Source organism: Euprymna scolopes, chromosome 28 (genome assembly GCF_053919585.1).
Source record: "Euprymna scolopes isolate OS-2025 chromosome 28, ASM5391958v1, whole genome shotgun sequence".
NCBI lineage: Eukaryota > Metazoa > Mollusca > Cephalopoda > Sepiida > Sepiolidae > Euprymna > Euprymna scolopes.
Window position 1 is genome coordinate 82519522 of NC_136509.1, and position 25367 is coordinate 82544888.

The 25367-nt window shown below is 33.2% G+C and overlaps 1 protein-coding gene and 1 non-coding gene across 2 annotated transcripts in view; both read left to right on the forward strand.

Moving 5' to 3' along the window:
- Positions 1 to 11687, forward strand: part of LOC145249697 (store-operated calcium entry regulator STIMATE-like) — a 161385-nt gene extending 149698 nt beyond the window's left edge. Inside the window, exon 7 of the mRNA XM_080111509.1 lies at positions 11543 to 11687. Within this exon, the coding sequence (XP_079967635.1) occupies positions 11543 to 11557 (15 nt within the window). The 3' untranslated portion in view covers positions 11558 to 11687. The remainder of the gene's footprint in view (positions 1 to 11542) is intronic.
- Positions 11688 to 19833: 8146 nt separating this feature from the next.
- On the forward strand, positions 19834 to 19906 carry Trnar-acg (transfer RNA arginine (anticodon ACG)). The gene has a single exon. It is a non-coding gene; the product is annotated as a tRNA-Arg (tRNA).
- The last annotated feature ends 5461 nt before the right edge of the window (positions 19907 to 25367 follow it).

The window sequence follows — 25367 nt, forward strand, 5'->3', positions numbered from 1 at the left end:
TTTAATTCATTTTATCGGACCAAATAGCAAATTTGGCTTAAAAAATCAAAACAGTTTGGTTTTATTATTTAAAAAAAAAAAAAAAATTAGTTAATAAAAAAGAAAAGGGTATCTCCTACTAGGTTTCGAAGCTTGTTTGATTGTATTATGGCTGATGGAATAAGAACAATCTCCAACGTGGATGAACTAAGAGGTTCAGTTCAAAATCCCATATTGGTTCCTGATGTTCCTGAAAAAGGTTTGTGCTTACATCGGTCAAAATGTTGTGAAAAAAAACGAGATGAGAATCCTAGTAATCCATTCTAAAAAAAAAAAAATAAATAAATAAAAGGAAATTATTTAAATTATTCGGACTACTGTACTCCACTTGAGTGTCATTTTCACAACGTTTCGGCCAATGTAACCTCCGACCTTCTTCAGATCTATCTTGTCTTACTTGGAAATCTGCACAGAATTTTGAACGAAATCTTTTCTTTAATCCATGAGGTAACATACTTTCATTCTGTCAACCGTGACAATAATTAAGTAATTCATATTCTTAGTATCGACCAGACTAAGGATTGAACCTTCAACCTCCAGAATAGAACAAACTTTTACCTAATACTTGATCGATTATGTCACAGGTCCTTGCAGACAATTCTAGTTTGAATTTTGGAATCCCTGAACCTATTCTTTGTTTTCGATGTACAATCTTACTACTATTGCTATATATTATTATTACGTGGCTGATGGAACAAGAGCATGCTACCCCCCCCCCCTCCGTGGATTACATAAAGGGTTCCTAAAGACGGTCGAGAGTTACATTAGCCAAAATGTTGTGAAAATGGCAACAAAGATGAGATTGCTAGACCAAATAATCCATTCTCATGTCAAATTCAGAAAATTTAATTATTTTTAAGTAGTTTCTAGATATTTTACAATAATCTTCCAAATGCAAATTTGGTAAATCCAATGCAATATCACAGTACAGACGTAAAAAAATAAATTTAACTGTGTTGATACTGGCAATATTATCCCAATTCCTGGGACCAGGGATCAAGGCTACTGGTTCCCTGGTCCCAGGAATTGGGATAATATTGCCAGTTGTTTTCAACAACTTGCTCTGTGAGTTATTAAACAAAAAACACAATTGTATAAAGTACTGTATAAATTAATTAAAAACAAAACTTTCTCCCATCCCTGGCAACAACAAAGTGGTACTAATGACAACACATTATGCCTAGAAATCCTTGGGCAGTCAATCTATTCTTTAAGATATCGCCAATCCAGTTGTATGAAAAGAAAGAGTTCATTTAATCGAACGACATGACCAAATTATTTCATATTTTTTCTCTCTTCCTTTCTGTCCTATGTTTTAAATCTAAGCCAGCACGGAACTTGTTCCATTGACACCAAAATCGACAAAATCTAGGCCAATACTGAAATGACCTTTTCCCTGTTGATTGCGGTCCTGTGCAATTCTAGGAGGTCCACCCTCCCAGGCTTTGCTTTCTCTTTTTGAGAAGGGTTACTTTATTGCTAATCGCCTTATCGAGAAATGCCGACAGTTATCCAGACATTTTTTTGCAGGGCGCTGACTTTTCAATCCCACTTTCCAACCCTTATCACATTTCTCACCGTGAGAGAGAGAGAGAGAGAGAGAGAGAGAGAGCTAAATACCATTTCACTTTTTATTAAAGTTTACAGAAAGAGTTGTTTCTCTTTTTTATTGAAACATATAGGAGTTATCTCCCTTTAAAGGTTTACTTCATCATATTGGAGAGTAACCGTTTTGATTAAGACCTGTCAGGAGATATTTGATATGTTAATGTACAAAAGCATAATCCTTCGCTATATGAAAGCCCAAAAGGAAAAACTGATAACTCAAGTAGTTGCCAAGAGTTTTGTACACTAGAGGGCGCCACTTCTGGGATGCTATCCAAACACGGTCCGTATATATCAGGTTGGTGCAAAAGTTCTTACCGATTTAAAATTTCATCCTGGAAATGAAAAACTGTCTTTGAAAATCTTTATTCATAACAATAACGATATTTGCTCTCAATAACTTGATACAATCTGTCAACAAGCTTATAAATGCCCTGCGTGTAAAATTTGTAGGTTTTGATGTGAAATATGAATCTAACTCGTTCTCAATTCTTCTTTTGTGACGTTAACTTTAAACCATCGGAATGGTTTTGTAATTCTCAAAATAAGTGATAGTCTGAGAAAGTTAGGTTAGGAGATTATGAAGGATGGGGCAAGATTTCCTGACCAAATTATCCTAGGAGATCTTTGGTCAGTTGTGTGACGACGAGCATTATCATGATGGAAGATGAATCTCTTTCTGTTGACTTAAAGAAGGTTGTTTTCATGTCAACATGAATGAGAATATTACAGAAAAATATAAATGTTGCTTTAATAATCTGAAAGAAAAAGTTACAAATTAATCATGGTGATATATTTAAGTAATAACAATAAAATATATAAAATATATTATGATGGTTTAAAATACATCTTCTACAATTTGGCAAAAAGTTTTGTGCCAACATTTTATATACACACACACATATATTTGCAGATTGTGAGAGATTATATAATTATTTCACAGTCTTGTTTGAGATGAAGTAGGTTCATTCCATAGTTAAATTTCACCACAGTTTGCTTAATCTGTGTTAATTAATAGATTTTCTTGCGTGGCGCATTTGCTCATGTGGCAGAGTACTCACCTTGCATGCAAGAGGCTTGGGTTTCAAATCCCGAGTTCAGATATGTCTAACTGATGAGCCCAAATGAAGGTGAAACTCGAGTCTTGGACCGTTTTGTTCGCTGTCATGGCTCTTGTGAACTATGACGTTGTCTGGCTGTGGAAATAATTATATATGTTTGTAACAACTTTTCTGAAGGGTGAATTTAATATGGATCGTCTCAATGATATTAATGAGCAGTATTAATTAAATTGGAATAATTAATGTTATTTCTGAAAAATCTTTTTTGAGAATAACATTTTTTTTTACCTGTTTTCTATTCTAATTCTCATGCAAAAAAATACCTAATCTAAGTTTCAAAAAGAAAATCTATATTTTTAAAAACTAAAAAAAATATAATGAAAAAAAAATTTTAAAATAATTTTTATTCTGATTTTGTAAATTTTAATTATTACTTTTTCATATATATTTTTTTTGCTTCAAGAAAAAGCTTTGAGATAATATTTTATTGATAAAACTTTTTTGTATATTAAAAAAAAAAAGATTGAATAAAATTTTAAAAACGAAAATGAATATAAAGGACAATAAATATGTCTTTAATAGAAAATAAAATAGAGTTAACTTAGGAAAAAACTGTATCGGTACATATTGTGGACCAGACCTTTCTCAGCATTCGCTGGACTTTAGCTGGAACATGTCAACAGCCAGAGTATGCCAAGCCTCGCCAATAAAATCATAACAACGCTACGTAAAAGAAAATAGCAAAATGAATAAATGTAAAATATAGAAATCAAAAATTTAAAAAAAAAAAAAAACCTACCGTAATTTATTATTATTATCATTATTTTTATTTCTTTAATAACTATCAAGAAAAGGTTAAAAGAAGCAAAAGTTAATTTTTGGGGAGGGGGTCAAATAATTTTATGGAAATATTTAAAAAAAAAGGTTAAAAAAAATTTTTTTTTGTTGTTTTATTATAAAATTATAATTCAATGCGCCGCGTTGTGATTGGCTGATCAGTGTGTTACATCAGATAGCAGCTAAACCTGAGCTGTTGTTTGGCATAATCCAGTTGTTGACATCATGTTCCAGCCAAAGATGAGCGAACGCTGAGACGTCTGGTTTCCAATATGCACCAGCACTGAAGAAACTTGTAAAAGTAATTAAGTAAATGGTATAAATTAAGAAAGAAATCTCCTAGCCCGACTTATTGGCAATGGCAGAACATTATAAGGTGGCTAGAAATTTTTAAGATATTGCCCAATCAAAATTCAGTTCTTGTCCAGAATTCCTCCTCTATTAAAAAACTAAAATAAATAAAAAAAAAAAATCTGTATGATGTACATAAAAGTGACAAAACAAAAATCATATTCCAAAAATTACATAAATTGATCTAGTAGTTTTATTTTTGGTCACCCGACAAAGGAGGGGTTGGACCTATTAATTCACTCCCGTTCGTTTGTTCGCACTTTTCTCAATAACCACGCTTTGGATTTTTTGTGAAATTTTGCACAAACATTAGGCATGGTGAAAGTAAATTTTTCACTTGTGGGGGGGGGGGACCCCACATACTCGGCTTATTATAAAGAAATTCATTTTTAAACAATTAATAGGAAATTGTAGGCATAACAACATAAGTTTAGTCTGAATTATTAAGTTATCTCCCTTTGTTTCTTAAAATTTTTCAAAAGGGTGGGTGAGACAGTCACTCTTCGGTTACTCATAAAATTTGATTTCTTATTTAAATTAAAATTATGTGATCAGTTCATGTAATTTTTGGAATATGATATCATTTCCTCACGAGTTTGTACATGTGTTTTTTTTTTGTTTTTTTTTTTTTAAATATGGGGGAATTCTGGATAAGGACTAATTTAAATTTCTTTCTTTAAACAATAATACATTTGCAAATCGGGTTTATAACAAGATGGGAGGCTCTACAACTTTGTCAGCAGATAAACTGCTAGCACTTTGCTATATTTTTAAGTAAACAAGATTGAAAAGAAAATTTCAAAGACAAAACTTTTACAAAATGTATGACCTTAACTAGCAAATTCAGCTTAAAAAATTAAAATAGTTTTGTTTTATTATTTTTATAAAACTTTTAGCTAATTGCAAATAATAGTTTTCACAATTTAGTTTGGACATTTTGTATTCATCTCCGTTGCTAAGTTGTCATATTTGTGGTCTAATCTGCAAATCTAAGTAGCCTGACACAACATTCAAGGATTCACTGTGTCAACATGCAAGCACTCTTACAAGAAGGAAAGTTTCTGTGTCGCTTTTGTGAACCTCAGCTAAAACCAAAGATTTGATTTTTGTATTTTTTAGTGTTCGCACAATTAGGTACTTGTACAGTTTAGTCAAGACATTAAAAAATGAAAATATCGAAAAAAAAAAAAAAAAAAAGAAAGTTATATTGCATGTAACCATTATGGAACAAAGTTTAAAAAAAAAAAAATTTCACTTAATTTCATCAAGTATTTTTTTTTTTTTTTTTTTTACAGCGAAAAAAAAAAAACAATTTGTTACAATACCGAGCAAAATGTTCGATTTAGCTAGTATTAAAGATGGGAAGGGGGTGTCAGCGCTTTAACTGGAGTTATCTCCCTTTGTTATTTCTGAAATTCAAACAAATTTTTTTTATAAATTCAAGATGGCCGCCTTCAACGCGCTCTCTTAAAAACGTGGTTTCCGCAGTAAAAAAAAAAAAAAAAACTACTTAATGAAATTAAGTGAAATTTTTTTCGGAGAACTTCGTTTGATACATACAATTAAAACTTTTTGGTAATCATGAAGAAAGAGAGAGCCTGTTTCCTCCGTTTGCCTATAGGTGGCGTTAATGTCTGTCCACCCAGTTACGGAAGTACAAAATGTATATAATGGCACCGTTGAAATAAAAATAAATGTTTTTATTATATTTTAATTTTAAACATTTTTTTTTTTTTTTTTTTTTTTTGCAAACATATTTAAGTTTTATTTTTCCAAACATTTACGTTTTGTTGCTGGTTTATTTTCAAACATTTACGTTATTTTTGTTTTAATTTTAATTTTTTTTTTTTGCAAGCATAAATTAAATGTTTTTGCTATATTTTTCTTTTAAACATATTTATGGGTACAACCGTTTTTCCGCGAGTATTTTTTACGTTCTTATAATAAAAAAAAGTCAACGTTTTTTCTTTTATCTTTTTTTTATTGACCCCCCCCTCTTTTTTCTTAATTTTTCTGGACTTATTTTACTTTTTCCGCGAGTATTTATATATATATTTGAAAAGGGATATTGTAAAACCTGAATATTACTTGAAACTACTATAAAAAATAATAAAAAAATAACGTGGTACAATAAGTGCATAAGCAAACTTTTCTAAAAGAAAAATATTTCAAAAATATTTAGTTTATGCCTGCAAAAAAAAAACAAAAAAAAAAAACGTAAATGTTTGAAAATAAACTAGCAACAAAACGTAAATGTTTGGAAAAATAAAACTTAAATATGTTTGCAAAAACAACAACAACAAAAAAACAAACGTAAATATGTTTGCAAAAAACAAACAAAAAAAAAACGTTTAAAATTAAACATTTATTTTTATTTCAACGGTGCCATTATATACATTTTGTACTTCCGTAACTGGGTGGACAGACATTAACGCCACCTATAGTCAAACGGAGGAAACAGGCTCTCTCTTTCTTCACGATTACCAACTTTTTTCGATATTTTCATTTTTGAATGTCTTGACTAAACTGTACAAGTTGCCACAATTATTCTCATCTTGGGTGTTATTGGCGCAAACGTTTCGGTCGATGAACCGTACGACGTACGAGTCCATGTTTTTTTTTTTTTTTTCAACTTAGAAAATAGGGGGTTCTGTATTGTAAGAAATCGGACTTTGGGTTTGAGGGTGTGTCCATAAATTGTAAAAGGAGGTCAAATTTCAGGGGGTCACTAACGTACTTTTTAAGACTTTTCTATGATTCAAATTTTAACTGAATCCTTTTGTTTTCACTATTAGTGAAAAAAATTTTTTTTATAAAACCGTTTATAGACAACTTACGTGTTTTCAGTTTTTTTTTTCTAGAAAATACAGTGCAAGGGAGACGACTCTAAGAAAATAGGTGAGTTGGGTATTATCTCCCTTGGGTTGGATGTATTTTGTGGAAGAGTTAAGAAAACGACAGAAACTTTTTTTTTTTTTTTTTTTTTTTTTTTTTTTTTTTTTTTTTTTTTTACTTAATTCAAAATATATCTGCCGCCAGTCAATGTTGCTCTCAGATTTTAGGTTTGTCACTTATTTTATAGCTATCACCTTGGTTTGAAATAATTGTACTTTATCTAATATATCGTGAACAACAACAAAAATTTTTTTTTAATGCTATGCATGAAATCATTAATAAAATTCACAATCCTTTCTTCAATCGAGCAATATTTATTATATATGTATGGTCGTCTTTATTTTGGATTTGAAACTGACGGTACCAATGTTGTTCTAATCTTCCGTCACACATATGAATAAATAAATGATGATGTTCATCCATCACTTGCGACAAATGACTGATCATGCAGTTATTCTGTAGGTTCAAAGATGGCCTTTTAGACTGATTCAAGCTCTGTAGTATTTTCTGCATGTTGGACATCTGTGGGATAATTCTGTATCAGAGGTGCTGACGATATTGCACAAAAACGTGAATGATGCTTTAAGAACCATCTAAGGATTTTTTTTTTTAGTCTTTTCTAATGTCACGTTTTCTCTTGTGTTCATTGCGTGTGGATTCAGCAATTGTAGCCCCTTTGTGAGTTGTGGCACGCCAGGAACATCTGTCTTGGTTTTTTTTTTTTTTTTTTTTGCATGAGTTAGAATACAAACCGAATTGTTTGAGAGAGAACTTCGAATTGTCCTTAAACCGTTGCCACTGTCCTCCTGTAGGTCTTTATCCTTTGGACAGTTCACTGTAAAGGAGCTGTTATATCCTCAAAACAGTGTTTCATGGTAAATAACTGATGATCCCTTTAAGAACATTGGTTGTACTTTTGTTCATGTAAGTAAAACTATTCAGCAATACGGGAGATTAATTGATTTACTGACAAAATAATGTTCCAACCAAGAACAAATTTTTTAAAAAATTGTTTGTTTTTTTTTTTTTTACAGTTTTAAAGAAACTTCCAAGACATTATATATATATATATATATATATATAGTCTATGAAGTTTATTTAAAACTATAAAAAAAAAAAATGGTAAGCATAATCGAATGGAGGTGGGGATGGGGGGGGCATCAAAAGAAAGGTAAGGATTTTGAAGACCAGCATGTAGATCTTGCTGTCTTAAAGCGCATTTTAAGAAAGGATAAAAAATATGTCAGAGAATATGCAACAGGAACTGAAGTGTATTGTATGCAATAAGTTCCTTCTTTTTTTTTTTTTTTAAACTGGATTTGTAAATCTGTAACAGATGACTATATACAAATGCATGTGTGACGTCACCAGTAAAGAAAAAAAGACTAAAAAAAGACAAAGACTTCAGTCTATAACTGACTTGTCCACCAAGTTTTAATCATGAATGTCCAACAGTCTTTGTTTTATCACTGTTTCATCATATACACACCAGCATATGACATCTGAAATTGTCAATAACTCTGAGAGACTTCCCTGATTTTGACTCCGATGACCTTCTTCAGTTCAGGATTAGCCTGGGGATTGTTTTCATCTGAGATTATCCTAAAAAATAGAACTCTGGGAGGTTATGATCTGGTGAGTGTGAAGCCAAGTCAAGATCACATCTAGTAATGAGATGATCAGAAATTTTTCTTGTACATCATTGAACTGTTGGACAGTCATGATTATATAACAGAGTGCAGACTCGTGTATGCAAATGCTTGCGAAATGACATCACCGGTAGGGACTATAAAAAGGAGGGTGACATTCAACAGCACGAAAATAAATGTTGCTGCGAAAGAAAAGGAATCAAGTTATGTTCCTGACAACATATTCTGTCTACAACGTGTTGGGTTTACGTGTGTAACGTTACACGACTGGGTTTACGTGTGTAAATAAGCTGAGACTGGCATTTATTTTTACCGAATATGGTTACAGTTTGGAAAGAATTGTGGATTTTATTTGATTTTCATTCCATGAATTTAGAGTCATCCTGTATGTAAGTGTGAAAGTGAATAGTTTGACATTAACAATGTTTTTTAGAAGATTTGTTGTTTTAAATGTCATAAAGAGGCAAATACATATTGGGTTGGCCAAAAAAGTTTTCTTCTTTTTTTTAATGTCATCTTTTCGCACTTTCCTATTCTTCAAATCATGTATTTGATGTACCGAGTATGTTTTGTTTGTATATGAAATGGAAGATGAAGCAGAGCACCAACATCTAATACTTTTTTTGTACTACAGAAAAAGAAAAATCATCTACAGAAATGTGTATAAAGGTTTGCCATGCATATGTGGAGTGCCAGAAATGGTTTCATATATTCTGAGAGAAATTTTTTTAATGAGAGATGCTTCTTGCTCCGACTGGCAGAGTGGAAAATGTAGTTGAACAAGATTGCCGTTTTACAATCAGACAAATCACAGACGTTCAAGATTTCCAAATCGAATGTGGAAAATGAATTTGGTCGATCAAATAATAATCTGCACAAGGATGTGTCGTATGGGGAGAATGCCGTTACAGAACGAGTGTGCCAGAAATGATTTGCTTGATTAAGGAAAGGAAATTTTTATTTTTTTAGTGAGAGAAATTCTGATCAGACAACAGTGACCAAGCAGTGATCGAACAAGATTGCTGTTTGGTAAGGAGACAAATCGCAGACATTCATAAAATTTTCAAATTAGACACAGAAAATGAATTGCACAAGCTCAGATATGTTCCTATTTATTTACTTGCCTCCCCATGAGGGCAGTGCTAGACACAAGGTCGATTTTTAATGTAAGGAAAATCCAGCTCCCTAAAAAGAGGCAATCTGGATAGGAACAAAAATAAAAATTCTCAGTCATGAAGGATTTCTTTTCCACTAGCCGATGACAGAAAAAGTGAAGTGCGACATCAGATCAGATACTACACTGTGATCTCAGCCCAAAGGCCAAGCTCGGTTATGTTTCTTAACTTGATGTTTGAGTTCTCCATAAACTGACAGGAGGAAAGAAAAAAAAAAAAAAAAAAAAAAAACAAAGAACTTTTTGGCCAATCAAATATTTATTAAAATTTTGCAAAGCCCCATTTCTTTCTTTTTTTTTTTTATATAACCCTATTACCTAGAATATATATTCTATAATTCATAAGTTCAATAGCTCAGATTTTTTTTTTTTTTTCTCCAAGATATTTATACGGTCATTTAACATAAAAATTTGTAGTGCCTAAGTGCACGGTTTAATAATTGAACGAATTTAAGAATTTATTAGCATGCTATCACTCAACACCGGCCAACAATTTCTAAAAATCATTACATAAACTATATTCATTCTTGTCTAATATTCCACATCTTGATTGCAAGTTCATAGAATTATTATGATGATGATGATGCTTCATCTCAAGTTTGTAAAAACATTGCTTATTTTTTTAATATAAACTTTTTTCTGTGATTAACAACGTTCAAGATATGAGAACTGGTAAAAAAAAAACAAAAAAAAAACTAAACTCTCCTCCACCCTTCCACGCTCTCCTAAATTCTAAATAAAGCATTTATTTATCTATGTGCTATGAAGAAACAAAAAAGACAAACAAAATGTGATCAACATTTTTACTGAATAAAATTTCATTTTTTTTTTTTTTCAAATCATCTTCATTTATTCAACTTTCATCTAAAACTAATCATTCACACAAAAAAAAATGGAAAGAACAATTTACTTTTTTTTTTTCTTTTTTGGAAATATCAGATAAAAATAAAATTTTTAAAAATATTGACATTTTCTAATCATTTCTTCAGATTTTTTTTTTTTTTTTTTTTATCTTTTTCAGTTATTATTGGTTATCCAGTTTTTTTTTTGTTTGTTTTTTTTACAAAGTGGTCACCACTTATCAAGGCCCGGAAGCCACTCAGGGATAAGGGTTATTGTAAGTACAGTACGTTAGTGTGGAGATTTGATAAAGTGTCTACTTGGAATTTGTTTACGTTAGACTTGAAAACATCCAGGTTGTAGTCAGGTGGGAAGCAGGCAGACGGAACAGAGAAAGCACTAGAATATATGAGAGATGCAAAAATATTCTATCTAAAGAGATTTCAGTAAATGCGCATTTCAGGTACATAAATTAAATAAAACTATAGTAAGTCCGCAATAACAGTCCGCAAATAAAATAAATAAATCTCTATGGTTCCAGGTAAGCATTGTCTGAGTATAGCGGTTTTAATCTGACCCAAAGCAGACCAGAGGATTAGTTCGCCCAAACATGGTGAGACGAAAACTATGGAAGGCAGTAATTACTGAGGATACAGTTAAGAGACTCAGCATTCGTATCCTGCCGCAGTTAACCACTTGAAGAATGCCAGAGGAATATTTGGCCGAAACCTGGTGAAACAACTACTATGAAGATGAGGATAATCGTCCTCAAATAAAATAAATAGATCGTTTTTATTTATTTCTAATGTTAGGACAATTGCTTGGAATTAGGAATCAAAAAAAAAACATCTGAACTCTGGGGGGATCAGAAGGAGAAAATTTGAGCCTAATTTCCGATTCCAAATCAATTCTTTCATTTTTATTTTTAACTTCATTCTCCATTTCTAGTACTGATGATGAAATGATAGATACAAGGGATGTTCCAAAAGTAATGCCTCCTATTTTTTATTCCCCTGAATGGATCAAATTGCGTTGTTATGATGACTAAACTTATGCATTCATGAACTGAAAGTTTCATTTCTCTGTTGCAGATATTGATATTGTGAGACTAAGAAAGCAATCTGTCATGGATGTGTGTCAGGAGCTGAGGTACATCATTGAATTCTTGGTAAAAGTGCATTGAGAATGGTGGTGACTATTTAGAAAAATAAATCCTGGAGTACAACGGTCACTCATTTTAATGGTACTACTCCTGTCTCCATAGCTCAATTTTTCGAGTTAACAAAAAGAAAAAAATAGATTTTTCTTTTGAAATGACCCTTGTATTCATTGTTTTTTAAACTACCAGTAAAACTACAATCTATATATCATAACGAATTTTATTTAAAAAAAAAAAAAAAAAAAATGACACAAAAAAAATAAATAAAAATGGCACGGTATAAATGACACGGGTAAGAACATGAGTGGATTAAACAAAAATGTCACATAAAAAATATAAATGAAATTTTCTATGAGTTTATAAAAATGAATATTTTCAATCATTCAAGAGAAAAAAGAAAGACGGATAAAGATGGAGTCAGATCTTTTGAATGTGTTATTTCGTAAGGTTAATTTTCGAGCTAGCCATGCAGCACACATTGGGTCTGACTTCAACGAACGAGATCGGACGTATAATTTTTCTCTTTTAATGGCTACCATTCCTGGACTTAAGAACAGCAATAAAATGAAGAAAAAGAAATACAAAGGCTTTGATGATTAAGATGCATGTCACTGAAGAAAATAAATGACTTTTTTATTTTATCAACTAGTGGGCCAATCAGTGTTGCCAATCGTAAAATAGGCATAAATATCAATTTTTTTAATTAATGCAGATTTCTTTCTTATGAACAACAGAAATAGTGCAGGTATTGAACCTAACATTAAATTCCTTTTTAAAAAAAAAAATAATAAATACATATAAATAGAAAAATGAATATAAAAATAATAAAATAAAAAAGAAAACAAAGAAACTGAGACATGTGCGTGCAAGTATCATGCTTTTTCTAAACAATTCAGTCCTTGTAAGTAAATAAAAAAAAAATATAATAAAAAAAGTCCAGCTGAGAACAGAACTAAAACCTAAAGACAGTGAGTCATCCAGTACAATAATTATTAGACCAGCTTGACACGATTTTTAAAAAGTTTTTTCAAATGTACTTATTCTAAACATAAGAATCTGTCATTTGAATGATTCACGTGTGGGCATTCGTGAAACAGTTGACAAATAGATAAAAATCTTATGATCCTTACGCACTACTTTTTCAGTTTTGACCCCTTTTTTCCAGATGGAAACCGATTAAAAAGCTTTGTGCATGTCTGAATACACTATATACCAAATTTCAAGTCTACACATCAAAAATTCATTGAGTATATAGGTTGAGAAGTGTCCCCACACATGCATTCTTACTTTTGTAGATATATAAATTATAAGCATTATTATAAAATTTATACTTATGAAGATTTTTTCGTGTAATGTATGTCCTTGCCTAGTGTATTTTTTATTTTACAAATAAATATATATATATACATACACACATTATACAGGATTTTACAATTTGAAAAAAAAAACAAAAAAAAAAACGCTCTGACAGTGTTGTTGGATGTAACGATGACGGTGATGATAATGATGGAAAGAAAGAGCATTGTTAAGAAAGGTTGTTATGATATCAATTTAATACATGCACCTACTTATTTATGGATATTGATAAAGAAGAAATCTGTTTTCTGTTATAATTTCTGTTGGCATAAACAGCCATTAAAAAAAGAACACCGGCTGAAAATGGGACATTGCAATATAAAGGTATCTAAAAAAAAAAAAAAAAAATGTCAGACATTGCGCCTTTTGGTGATTTGAGAAGTTCATCTTAATAGACCTCCCCTGTAAAGAAAAGCAGTTAACCAAATTCTGAGTGGTCAAAAATTATTATTGGTTCACCTGAAATATAGGTAGGATGTTATGAGTTTCTTTAGATAAGGTAAAACAAGATGGTCGATACTAAGTCAAGTGTCTATTAAATTTTGTCCAGGGAATTTGATCACCCGAAAAAGATAACCAAATTATTTATTTTTTTTTATTCATACGAATAAAAAAAATCCTTTGTCATGCAAATGAAAGATGGACCCTCCGATGTGAGTGATGGTGAAAGGTAGAGACCCTCCCACATGACGAAGGGTGAAGGCAATGAGCTCTCTTGTTGGAGGTTGCAGATTAAGGATGAAGAAAAGGAAATTCTTTTTAGAGTGTGAGAATTTCAAAAACTGCCAGAAATTGTTTTTTTGAGAATTGTGAAATAGAATTCTGGAAATCAGAGGCGGGGTTAAGCCCACCTGATTCTTAATATAATTGTGGCAAGTTCACGGATGCAGGAATGATGCTAATACTATAATGAGGATGCAGAAAAAAAAATGGCATTATAGAAAAGGTTGATATGATGTCAATTCAATACTCCTACTTATTTGTGGACATTGGAAGAAAGAAAAAAAACCGACAGAGAAACAGTTTATTTCAAAACTGTTTCTCATAAAATCGGATCTTAGAACTAATTCCTGAGTAGTCCTAGATTGTCGTTGAGTGTCAGTCAAAAATGTGTTAATCAAGAGAGAAGAGGAAATGGCCATCAAGTAAGACAGCAGCTGGGAAGGAAACTATAAAACCGTGCTCATGGATGCCCATTGCCTTTTACTGATATGGTAATTCAGCTTTGGAATGGAATTCGGCTGTGACAGAAGTCAGGGGGCAATAAACCTGTGGCCTAACGTTGGAGAATTAGAATTCAAGTGAGCATAAAAAAAAAAAAAAAAAGAGAGGCTTGTTAAAACAGATAACCCTTTTTCTCTTCGATAATAACTTCAAGTGTTGTTCTGTTTCTTTTTCTTCTGTTCCGGGTCGTTTGAGATTGTCTAGCCAGCTACAGAAATTGTTGTTCAGCGATTATGGCCGGGGAGGGGGGGCGAAGTTCTAGGTGTAATGAAAATACTTGGATCTTCCCCTTTGGAGATGGAACGTGACTGAACCTAGTGAAGGGTGAAAGACAAAGAGATAGCTTCTGATTGGCTGATAGCTATTTGGAACCCGTAATAAGGAGGTGGAGTTAAAGCTAACTGATAACGAAAAGCGAAGACATCTGAGACGACACACAGCCACGCATCTTCTTTGGTACTGAAACTGATCCTTGACTTCTTTTGTCTTTGTTTATCGAACGCCTGTTGCATGGAAGTGTAGTCCATTTCAGATCATCCTTGTTGACGGAGTTCGAAAGCCGGACCAAGATTTTGAGGCAGGTAAACGAACCACGGCGGCGAAAGCAAATCCTACCACTGGACAGATTCCCATGGGGATTGGAGTTAGGTGCGTGTTTCTTCCAAGCCTGTGCACTTGCTCCAGCCCATAGGGGTTACATAATAATAATGAAAGGCAAAAATAGCCTCGAGGACACACTCTGCTAACTGCCTGAGACTTTCACACTAGTCCAAGAGAAGCCCTTGACTTAAGTCTACCCTATTCTAAGCCCCTGAATCTACACTGTGCAGAGACAAGCCCCCGGACTTAGGGTTGTTCGCCATAACTTTAATAGAAGCCGCCAGTCCCCAGAGAATTTGTATTTAGAGTCACAACTTATGAATGATCAGAGTTTTGTAACTTTCAGTGAATAATTATTTTTTTGTTTGTAAGAAAAATGACAACTAGTTTTTTTGTTTTTTTTGATTGTCTGTCAAATTGAAGGTGCAGTTGATTTCAGATCTACCCTGACGCCCAGACAGTGAAGACACAGACCAAGCCATTGCGAGAAGAAAACTCAGCATGAAGTCGAAGTGACATACAGCTAGCTGAAATAAACAGTGTTGCCACACAGACAGGGTCGTGCACATTTGAGCGGTATTTTCCCTGTGGTATTTTCAGTAAGTCTGGTCACCCTTCAAGGGTCCACCACTAGACAGAGTTAAAAGTGTAGCCACCAGGACTTAGGGTTAGTGCACCTTTTCTTGCTTGTGTGTACGACGACGACCCTGATGCCCAGGGTAGTGTTACACGATGACTAGATATTCAGAAATTTAAAACAAATCGGAATCGAGAATTTAGAACAGAATTGTTAATTGTATATGAATCGAGGGGGGGGGGAGATAGGAATTTTTTGATTATGCAAAAAACACATGAAAAGAAGTATAATCATTTTTAAATGTTAAAGAGAAATAGGCAGAACTTCATTGTCTAGCCATGGATCTTCCTGGCTAGCATCTTTTTTTCTATCATGAAAAGAAATAACAGAATTATTTCCCTTGAACTGGATTGAAAAAGACAGAATTATCACCCTGGAGTAGAAAGAGCCGTCCATGACAGTTTGAGAAGTAAACAAAAACATGCGTCTCGCAAAAAGTCTTTAAAGCATCATGCATTCAGCAGCTTCTACATTACCATTTAATCTGTAAGTTGTTAAAAATTATACTTCGTCCGATTATCATTTTTAAATGGTTATTATAAACCAATAACACGTATCATAAAACGTAATAATCCATCATAAGATAGGTCTTCATAGGTGCATTGTGTAATCCTGTGAGATTAATTTTCGTGCCAACCACGTCAATGCGATCGGACATAAAATATTTCTCTTTTAAGTGCCACCAACAACACCAAGAAAATGAGAAGAGGAAAAAAAACTGCAAAGTTTTCTAGGATTAGGATGCATCCCACTGAAAATCTAAAAAAATAAATGATTTTTCATTTTATAAAAAATTATACAGCATTATTTGATTTCATAAAATTTATACTTATAAACATCTATTCATGTAATGTATGCCCCACCCCATCTGGATCTGGTCGCCCTAGAGCATCCACTTTGAAGGACGACCACAGGCTTAAATTAACTGTTTTGAAGGATTGAAAGAAAACTTATGTTGACCATAGCAAAGAATTAAAAACAGGGGCTGGAAATTGTCTTTCTTGATATACAATATCTAGACTAGACGAATGAAAGAAATGGGATTTTTTTCTAAAAGGTGTGCAAAGAAGCCATTTTTATCTAAAAAGAACATCAATGATAGTAAGATTTTTCTCGTGTTATGGCAAGAAAGATACGGACTGGTTCAGGAATGTTTTCTGGTTAGATGAATCAAGATTTTGTCTTGTTAGTGATGCTCCCGAATGGTGCAATTGGAAAAAGATTTTCGCCAAGTTGCATAAAAACGACAGTTAAATACGGGAATGGAGGGATAATGGTATGGGGAATTTTTACTGCAGCAGGAGTTGGGGAACTTATTAGATGTGAGAAGTCACTTAATGCAAAGGAATACATTCGAATATTAGAAACAGGACTGTTACCAAGTATCCAGAAGCTGGGAATATCTCAGAATATTATTTTTCAACACGATAATGCCCCTGCACACACTGCTAAAGTCACAAGAAAATGGTTTTCTGATAATTCAATTAATGTGATATTTTGGCCAGGTCAAAACCCCCGATTTAAACCCAATCGAGGATATTTGGTCCATAATATCTCGTGCATTGGCTGGAAGAACTTTTTCGAAAAATGACAAACTGTGGGAAGCTGTGCAAAGCGAATAGAATAGCATCTCCTCTTCGCAGTGTTCCACTTTAGTTGAGAGCATGTCTAAAAGGATTGATCTTTTAAAGAAATCAAAAGGGAATGCTATTCCATACTAAGCATTTATTAAAGTAAATGTCTTGTTCAATTGAACAAGTCACGTTTAAGTTTTCTTGTTCAATTGTTCTTTGTTCAATATAGCTTTTAGTGCAATAAAATTTATAAAGTACACGAATACATATGCACGCATTACACATTTTACGCATACATACATACATACACGAATACATATACACGAATTACACATTTTATGCATACATACATACACGAATACATATATACGCATTACACATTTTACGGATACGTACATGAATCTATATACACTCATTACACATTTTACGGATACATATATACACGAATTACACATTTTATGAATACAGACACACACGAATACATATACACACATTACACGGGATTTTACAATAATCTTAAAAGAACACAATAACTAGATAATCAGAAAGTATAAACAAATCAGAATTTAGAACAAACTTGATTTTCTAGTCATAGATCTTCATCCGGAGAATATTCTTTTCATTATTTTGACTCGAGTATATATCAGTTAATATCTTATGTTTGTAGATAGAGTGATGTGTTTCTTGATTAACTGTGTCGGATATATACTCGAGAGTCAAAACAACGATAAGAATATTGTCTTGTCATAGCTTTAGTTATTATAAACCGAAAACATGTATCATCAAACGTAACTATATGCACAAGCTGGGTCTTCGTAGGTGCATTGTGAATGCTGCGAGTTGCTTCATATCAGTTCTGTGTGGCCAACTGAACTACTTTCCTATTTTGAAATCTGTGATTTCGTCCTTAGCTTATGGCAATTCCTAGCAAATCCAACTCTTCTCCAAGAGAAAGAAAGAAAGGTGTCTGTAAAGTTACTCCCCTTATGGGTACTGCCTCCGGATGTTAAGAGAAGCTTTTAGCATTCTGGTGTACATGTGATTCCATTGGCTCCTCCTTCCCTTCAAGGGAAGTGGATGAGAAAGAGAAAAAGGAGCATAACAAAAGGCAAGAGGAAACAAATTTATCAGAGGAACAAAAGGTATAGGAAATGGGATTTGTGGGAGGACAATGGATAGGAAGTTGTTCACCAGGAAGCTGAGGTGGATTGTTATGCAAGGTGTGGCAGTTATCTTAGGACAAAGGACTGAACAATGGAATTCAATATATTTTAGAGTTAGTTTTAGGAGTGACCGAGCTTTATGACAGTTCACGGCGATGGGGAATATTTTGCGGTCAGTCTTGGGTTTGTGACGATTGAAGACAATTGTAAGTTTGATTCAATTGAAGGCAGATTGCAACTTGGGCCAGATTGGGTGATCTCTGGGAGATAGAGATGAATTGATCAACCAACTGACGAACACAAGCTTAATAGTAAATTTACTTAACATTCAGAGGGTCGATGGTATCACAGACACACACACACACACACACACCATGCAACTGATACTTACAGAAAGTGTCGGAGATACTTATGAGTCTGTGTGGATCCCACTTGACAGGTGCCAATGTGAAACATGACAATGCGGCCAGAATAAGAGAAGAGGAAAGAAAAGAAATCCACAGTACACAACATTGAGGTTGCCAATCGTTGCCAGGCGACGTAGCACACGTGGTATCACATATACACCATTAATTTTCTTCTCCATCTAGAAATAATGTAACAACGGCTTTCAAAGCAAATGATGTAGACGTGTATACTTAAAAGGTTATAATTAATTTTATTAAAAGAATTTCTGGATCAAATAGAGTTGAAGCACCCCAGAATGATCAAAAACTAAAAGGACACATTTTTTTTTCTTACTCAGAATTCAACCTTATTAACGTGGAACGTAAATGACATATTCCAAAAATTATGTGAGTTGATCAAGTTATACTTATTAAGTTTAATAGATTTAAAATAAAATAAATTAATTTCCAATTTCTACATAATTTGTTCATAACATGCATGTTTAAAAGCCAAACATGTATGACGAAGGATGATTCCGAAATATTACGATAAAAATTCTTCACATGACCATGCTGACATAATACAATTCTTGTATAATATTAGTGTTGCCCAGTCACAAAATATGCATAAAGATTATATTCTCAAATGGTCACCCATTTTAGTATTGACCAGAGTCAACGTTATGAGAACCGGTGTGTCATTTTTCCATTTGATGTTATTGGTGGTGGTTCATGTTCCCAGATGTTCAACGACCTATCTAGTTGCATCTCTCCACAGATTTTCCAGTGTAAGTATCTACAAGTATTGATAACTATTATACCGTATGGCTATAAAACACTAAAAATCGTAAAAGTGATATTTTTATATATTGATAAATTTGTGATTTTTGGAATATGACATTTTCGTTCCATAACGGGTATGTACATTGTAAAGATTTTCATCTTGATGCAAATTTATCATCATAGATCCAATTATCTATTGATTATCAATAAAATTCTAAATGTTTATTTATGTGTGTATATATATATATGTGTATACCAATAAAACTTTCAAACGCATGCACCGAATTGAAAAATTCTTTTTCCCCTGAAATATGTGAGTCCCTAGATTGTCTTGTCCTTATCTATACTTGGTTTGTAATGAACAACGCCTAGTCACGCAAAAAGCCTGAAATAAGGGATTTTGGTTCGTTTCGTTTTTGTCAAAAAAGTTACCTGCCCATGTCAACGGAATTTAATACTGTCTGCATACAGTTGCGGTAACATCTTTCGGCATACGGACAGGACTTGTGGCACAATGGATAATGCATCTGACTACGGATCAGAAGATTCCAGGTTCGAATCCTGGCAAGTCCGTAATAATTTTAACCATCATTTTATCCAACGTTTACTCATTATCCTTACTCTTAGTTAAGGTATTTTCGTTTTTTCAGTGATTTTGTTTCGTGCATATGGGAATTTACCATACTCTGATTACACGGGATAAGCGTTGATGGTAAGACGATGTTGAGTGTACTTGATTTTATGTTTGATTTAGTGTTGTGTGTGCCGACGCGGCGCAACCACTAGTTATCAAATATAGAGTAATGATTTCAAAAGATATTAAAAAAAAAAAAAAAAAACTTCTTGGGTACCATCCGCTAGAATTGAACCCAGAACGTTTAGCACTCCAGCCTTAGTCGTTATTTATCTCTCCAGCATCGTTACCGTCTGAGCTACCAACAGATGGGTATGAAAATTTAAAAATTAAGCAATTTGAACTATGAATGTTCAATTTTGTGCATGTGCAAAGATAACAATGAGAGTAATGTTTCATTCGACTTACCCTGCCATGGCCAACTGTTTTCTTATTTTATTTTGACCCCTTCAGCAGCAACATGAAAGTGTGTTACAGCTCCAAATACCCTATATATCAAATTTCAACTCTGTAGACCACATATTCAGAGAGGAGTTTGATAGAGCTTACACACACTGACAAGATATTTTCCGTGTGCTACAACATTTTCATCCTAAATTCTATGCAATTATGCAGAATGTAGACACTATGCATAAATACAATTCAGCATAATCATAAAATGAAACCAATCATCTAAAAAAAAAAAAAAAAAAAAAAAAATGAATAAGAAATTGATGCTTGTTTTTCAAAGGAATATGCAAATTAGTTAACTTTCGTGTAGTCGTTCACATATCCATGACTGAGTATATTAAGTTCTTTTAATAATTTTTTAATAGAAAAAGTAGGCTTTTAATATAAATGTCAGAGTGAGAAAAAAAAAAAAAAAAAAAAAAAAAATTTATAGATATATAGATTTATATAAAAAAAAAAAAAGGGTAGCTTCCTTCAGTGTTGACAGTCTATTGATATCTATTGTAGAGATGTGGTGCATAGAATTTTGTGGCAAGAGTTGGGCACTCTCAATCCACACCTCTTCTGAGCTGGCGTTGTTAAATGCCAGTGGCAAGTAGAGGTTCAGGATGACTCAATACAATGCCGAGATAAGCAGAGAGCACATACAATGCCTAGAATTTCCAAATGGTTACCCATCTGGTACTAACCTGGCTTAATGTTGCTTAACTAAAACTTAAGATATCCACATATATACACACACTTATCTGTATATTAATACGATAGCGTGTGTGTTATTTTCTGTGTCACGTCTACATCCGAGTCGTTTAATTGTTATGGACTCCCATCTCTTGCAATAAATAATTTTGCTAAGAATTTTTCATAAGTTTTGGTTTCGGTTATAACTGATGACACTCCAGTAATCTATACTTTTAAAAATAATTTTATCAAGAATGTTTTTAATAAGTTTTGGTTTCGGTTTCAATTATAGCTAGAGTTATATATATATATTTCTGTAGAAATATTTTCATATATATATCCTTATTTAAGAAGCTCAATGTAATTACAGAGCAATATAGAGAATAAATGACAAAAAATTATATTCCAAAATTCATGATGTTGACCATCTTATAATTTATTCCTTTAATTCAGTTGACTGCCTGCCTACTACCACTTTTTTTTTTTGCTCAACACACACCTCCAAATACCCGGGCAATGCCAGGCACGCAGGCTAGTATTTTTATATAAGACAATTCAAGCCAAATAAAATAGTTCAATATACAAGATTGAGCAAGGTAAAAATTATTGTTTTTATTTAAATTTTTTTCATTAAACTATAGAATGTTTAAAACAAATTTATTATTTGAACAAGAAATACATGACATTTAAAGTTCTTTCCTTTAAAGAACTTTAAATGTTGTGTATTCCTTGTTTAAATAATATATTTTTGTTTTAAACATTCTATAGTTTACTGCAAAGAAATTCAAATATAATATATATATATATATATATATATATATATATATATATGTTTTATTACCGTTTTATCTGTTTGATTACATATGTTTCGGATGTTGGACCGTGTTTACGATCTAACAGCCTCGCCAGACCTTACAGAAATGGTTGGTTAGTATTAGGAAGAATTGTTTTTAGGAGGAATACGGGGAAAAAAAGAGAAAGAAAAAGGAGGGGGGTTTTGGGGTAGGAGATAATAGAGGGGGAAGGCGGCTAATGACAATATTTCAGTTTTGAAGTTTAAAGTATATTAGGTTGTATTGTGTGTGTGGGGGTAGCAGATTCAGGTAGGCTTTGGTGGAGATATGTAACCAAACAGATAAAACGGTAATAAAAAAATAAAACATATATTTGCTCTGCAATAGTATTGAGCACTCTCTTCCGGTTTTTACTAATTACCAGTTTTATCATATATATATATATATATATATGGCAAAATGTGTCCTTTTGGGTGCTGCCAATTCTAGGTTGCTCCAAATTGATTTGATCTGACTTTATTAAGACAACGAGAGAGAGAGAGAAAGAAAGAAAGCAAGAGAGAGAAAGAAATATATATATATATATATATATATATATATAGGAAGAGACAGAGAAAGAGAGAAGGGGGGAAATGGACAGATAAAGATAGAGAGAGAGATAGTAAGTAGGAAATGGTAAAACCCTTTTTAAATTTTTCTTTTTTTTTATTAGATGAGGATTAATAATTTATATTCTGTTGATTAATCGGACTATTGTTCTCATCTGAAATGCTATTTTCATAACTTGTTGTGTGGAGCTATTGAAATGATTCGAGTATACCTTAACACATGCATGCAGCGACCACAACTCTCCAAATTGTAGATCCATGGTAATCTCAGGAAGGCAAGTTGCTTCCCGTCTTGATTCCGGGGGGGGGGGGGGGGCATTTCTCCATGAATTAAACACGCCTTCCTATACTAACCTGGAAATTTCTATTGGGTGCTGTACATACAGTGTCTAGCCTACCCAAATGGTCACCAATCTGGTACTGGCCAGGCTCCTCATTGCTTAACTTTGGTGATCTGGCGAGAACCGGTGTGTCAAGGTGATTGTGATGTACCACATATGTAAAGGGAAAAATGGAAAATATCTACAAGATGAAGTAAAAAATATAAATGGAAAAGAACGCTGAAGGTTAGACAATTAAAAAGAAGTGGTGCATAGGTTGGGCGACAATGACTCCACTCTTCAGTAGTATAAAATTTACTATAACATGGGGAATCATTAGTCTATATATATAAAAGCAAAAATGTTTGTGTGTGTGTGCATTTTTGTGAATGTCAGGCAAAGACTTGTTTGTGGGGAGGGGGGCCTCGGTGGGGGGAGGAGGGTCAGTTTCTTAGAACTTTTTATATGCTACCTAGATTATAATATCTCTGATTTACAAAAGAGGGTCACATGTATCTTTAATTCGGGCGATTTTCACGATATGTTTTACTTTCCATGTGTTTCTTTGGCTTTTCTGTATAAAAAAAGTGAAATTTTGAAAGTGAAGTCGAATTCTCGGCCTTTCATGCTGAGACGTCCAGAAAGCAACAAGGTTTGGTCAATGCGGGGGGAAAACCCCCCGTCATATCAGACAATTGCTATTCATTAGGGCACTCCCCTTTTTATTGGGAGCTGGTTTTCCCAAACTTCCTGGGAAAATTGGGTTGCAGTCAAAGTTAAGTTGCGTGATGTTTGACCTCATTAAATTCACGCACCTGTCACTTAAGTTTTTAATCGTTAAATTAAAACACTTTTCAGTTCTTCTCCCGTCCTGGCTGAATGGTAAGATGTCAAGTTTTTTCATTTTCTTTTCTACCACCTTCGCCTCAAGGATTCGGGTTTGAGCCTACCTCCCTACCAAATCTTTTTTTTTTTTTTGTTTTACACAGACAAACACACGGGCAAATAATATTACAAACATTTGTATATCTATAATATAAAGCTGAACGTCTGTGTGTGTGTCTGGTTACGAATAGGCTCCTATATGGTTGACTATTATAGAAAACTGATCACATACAATGATAGAATATGCATCGAGACACAGGAATGGGTATGTTTGATCTGGCATAATGATGATTAATTAAAATTGTGGGGTCTGCGTACGCGCCTGGTTCACAAAGTATGGAAATAAAAAATTAAATAAAAAAAACGTTTACAAGTGTTTTTGATATAGATGAACATAATACTTTGATAAGTATGTTTTAACTTAAATAGGGATGGTATGATAAAATTGTGGGGTCTGCGTTTGCGCCTGGCCTCCATAGAATGGAAATAGGCACAAACTTTAATAAAGACTTTTCATATCTATCAGCGTCACTATACTTTGATAATTATGTTTCAGTTTGAAGAAATATGGTATAATAAAATTATGAGGTGTTCATTTGCACCTGACCTCCATAGAATGGAAATATGTCACAAAGTTTAACAAGTTTTTTTAATATAGATCCACAGAATATTGTGATAAGTGTTCCAGTGTGAACAGATATGCTATAATAAATTATGGAGTTTATTTTATTTTTACTTTCATCATATTTTACTTTGGTTTTGATACCCCCAAATTCGAAGCTATCTCTTTACAACCCTTCCTTTTCATAACCTATCATCTATAAATATAAAAGCGAAAATGTATGTATGTGTGTTCGCTTTTTCTGTGTCTACAAAAGGCTTCTTTCAGAGAAGCGGTCAGTCGGTTCACAACTTTTTAAAACTTTTCATATCACATATAAATCGTAATATCTCACAGTTAACAACGAAGCTCGCCTGTCTATTTAATTTGCTCGATTTCGAGAAGATAAATATTCAATATTTGTCGCTCGCCGCATGTGGGTTAGTCTTTTTCCTATAACATCTTGAGGGTGGGGAAAAAAAGCGTTCAGCAGTAAATGAATACTATCCTGCAGTCAAACTTGACCTCATTAACTCATTAAAACGGCCACCTGCTAAATCCAACTAATTAAATAAATTCAAACGCATTTCCGTTAGCATCTCGCGGTGGGGCAATGGTTAACATTGCACTTTTTTTTTTCACACTTTAATTTACAACTTTGCCTCAAGGGTTAGGGTTCGATCCTCATACTTACCTACCAAAAAATTTTTTTTATTATTTTAACCCCCCCCCCCCTCTGGAGTTTTGATTTACCCAAAACCACACACACCTCCAAACACCCAGGCAACCCCGCTAGTACTTTCATAAATCAGAGTCCATTTTCTGTAGGCTGTTTTTGAACCCAATCAACGATGGGTACTTTTGCTAGTATATATATAAAAGGCAAAAGTGGCGCGAGCATCTTTGTATGTACCGCAAAGGCGTTTTTTGAGGGGGTTCTCGGGGGGGGGGGCAATTTCTTAGAACTTTTTATATGCCCCCTAGATCATAATATCTACGACTTGCAAAGGGACATCATCTCTACATTTATTTTTATCGACTTTTATAACGTTCGCGCTATTCCG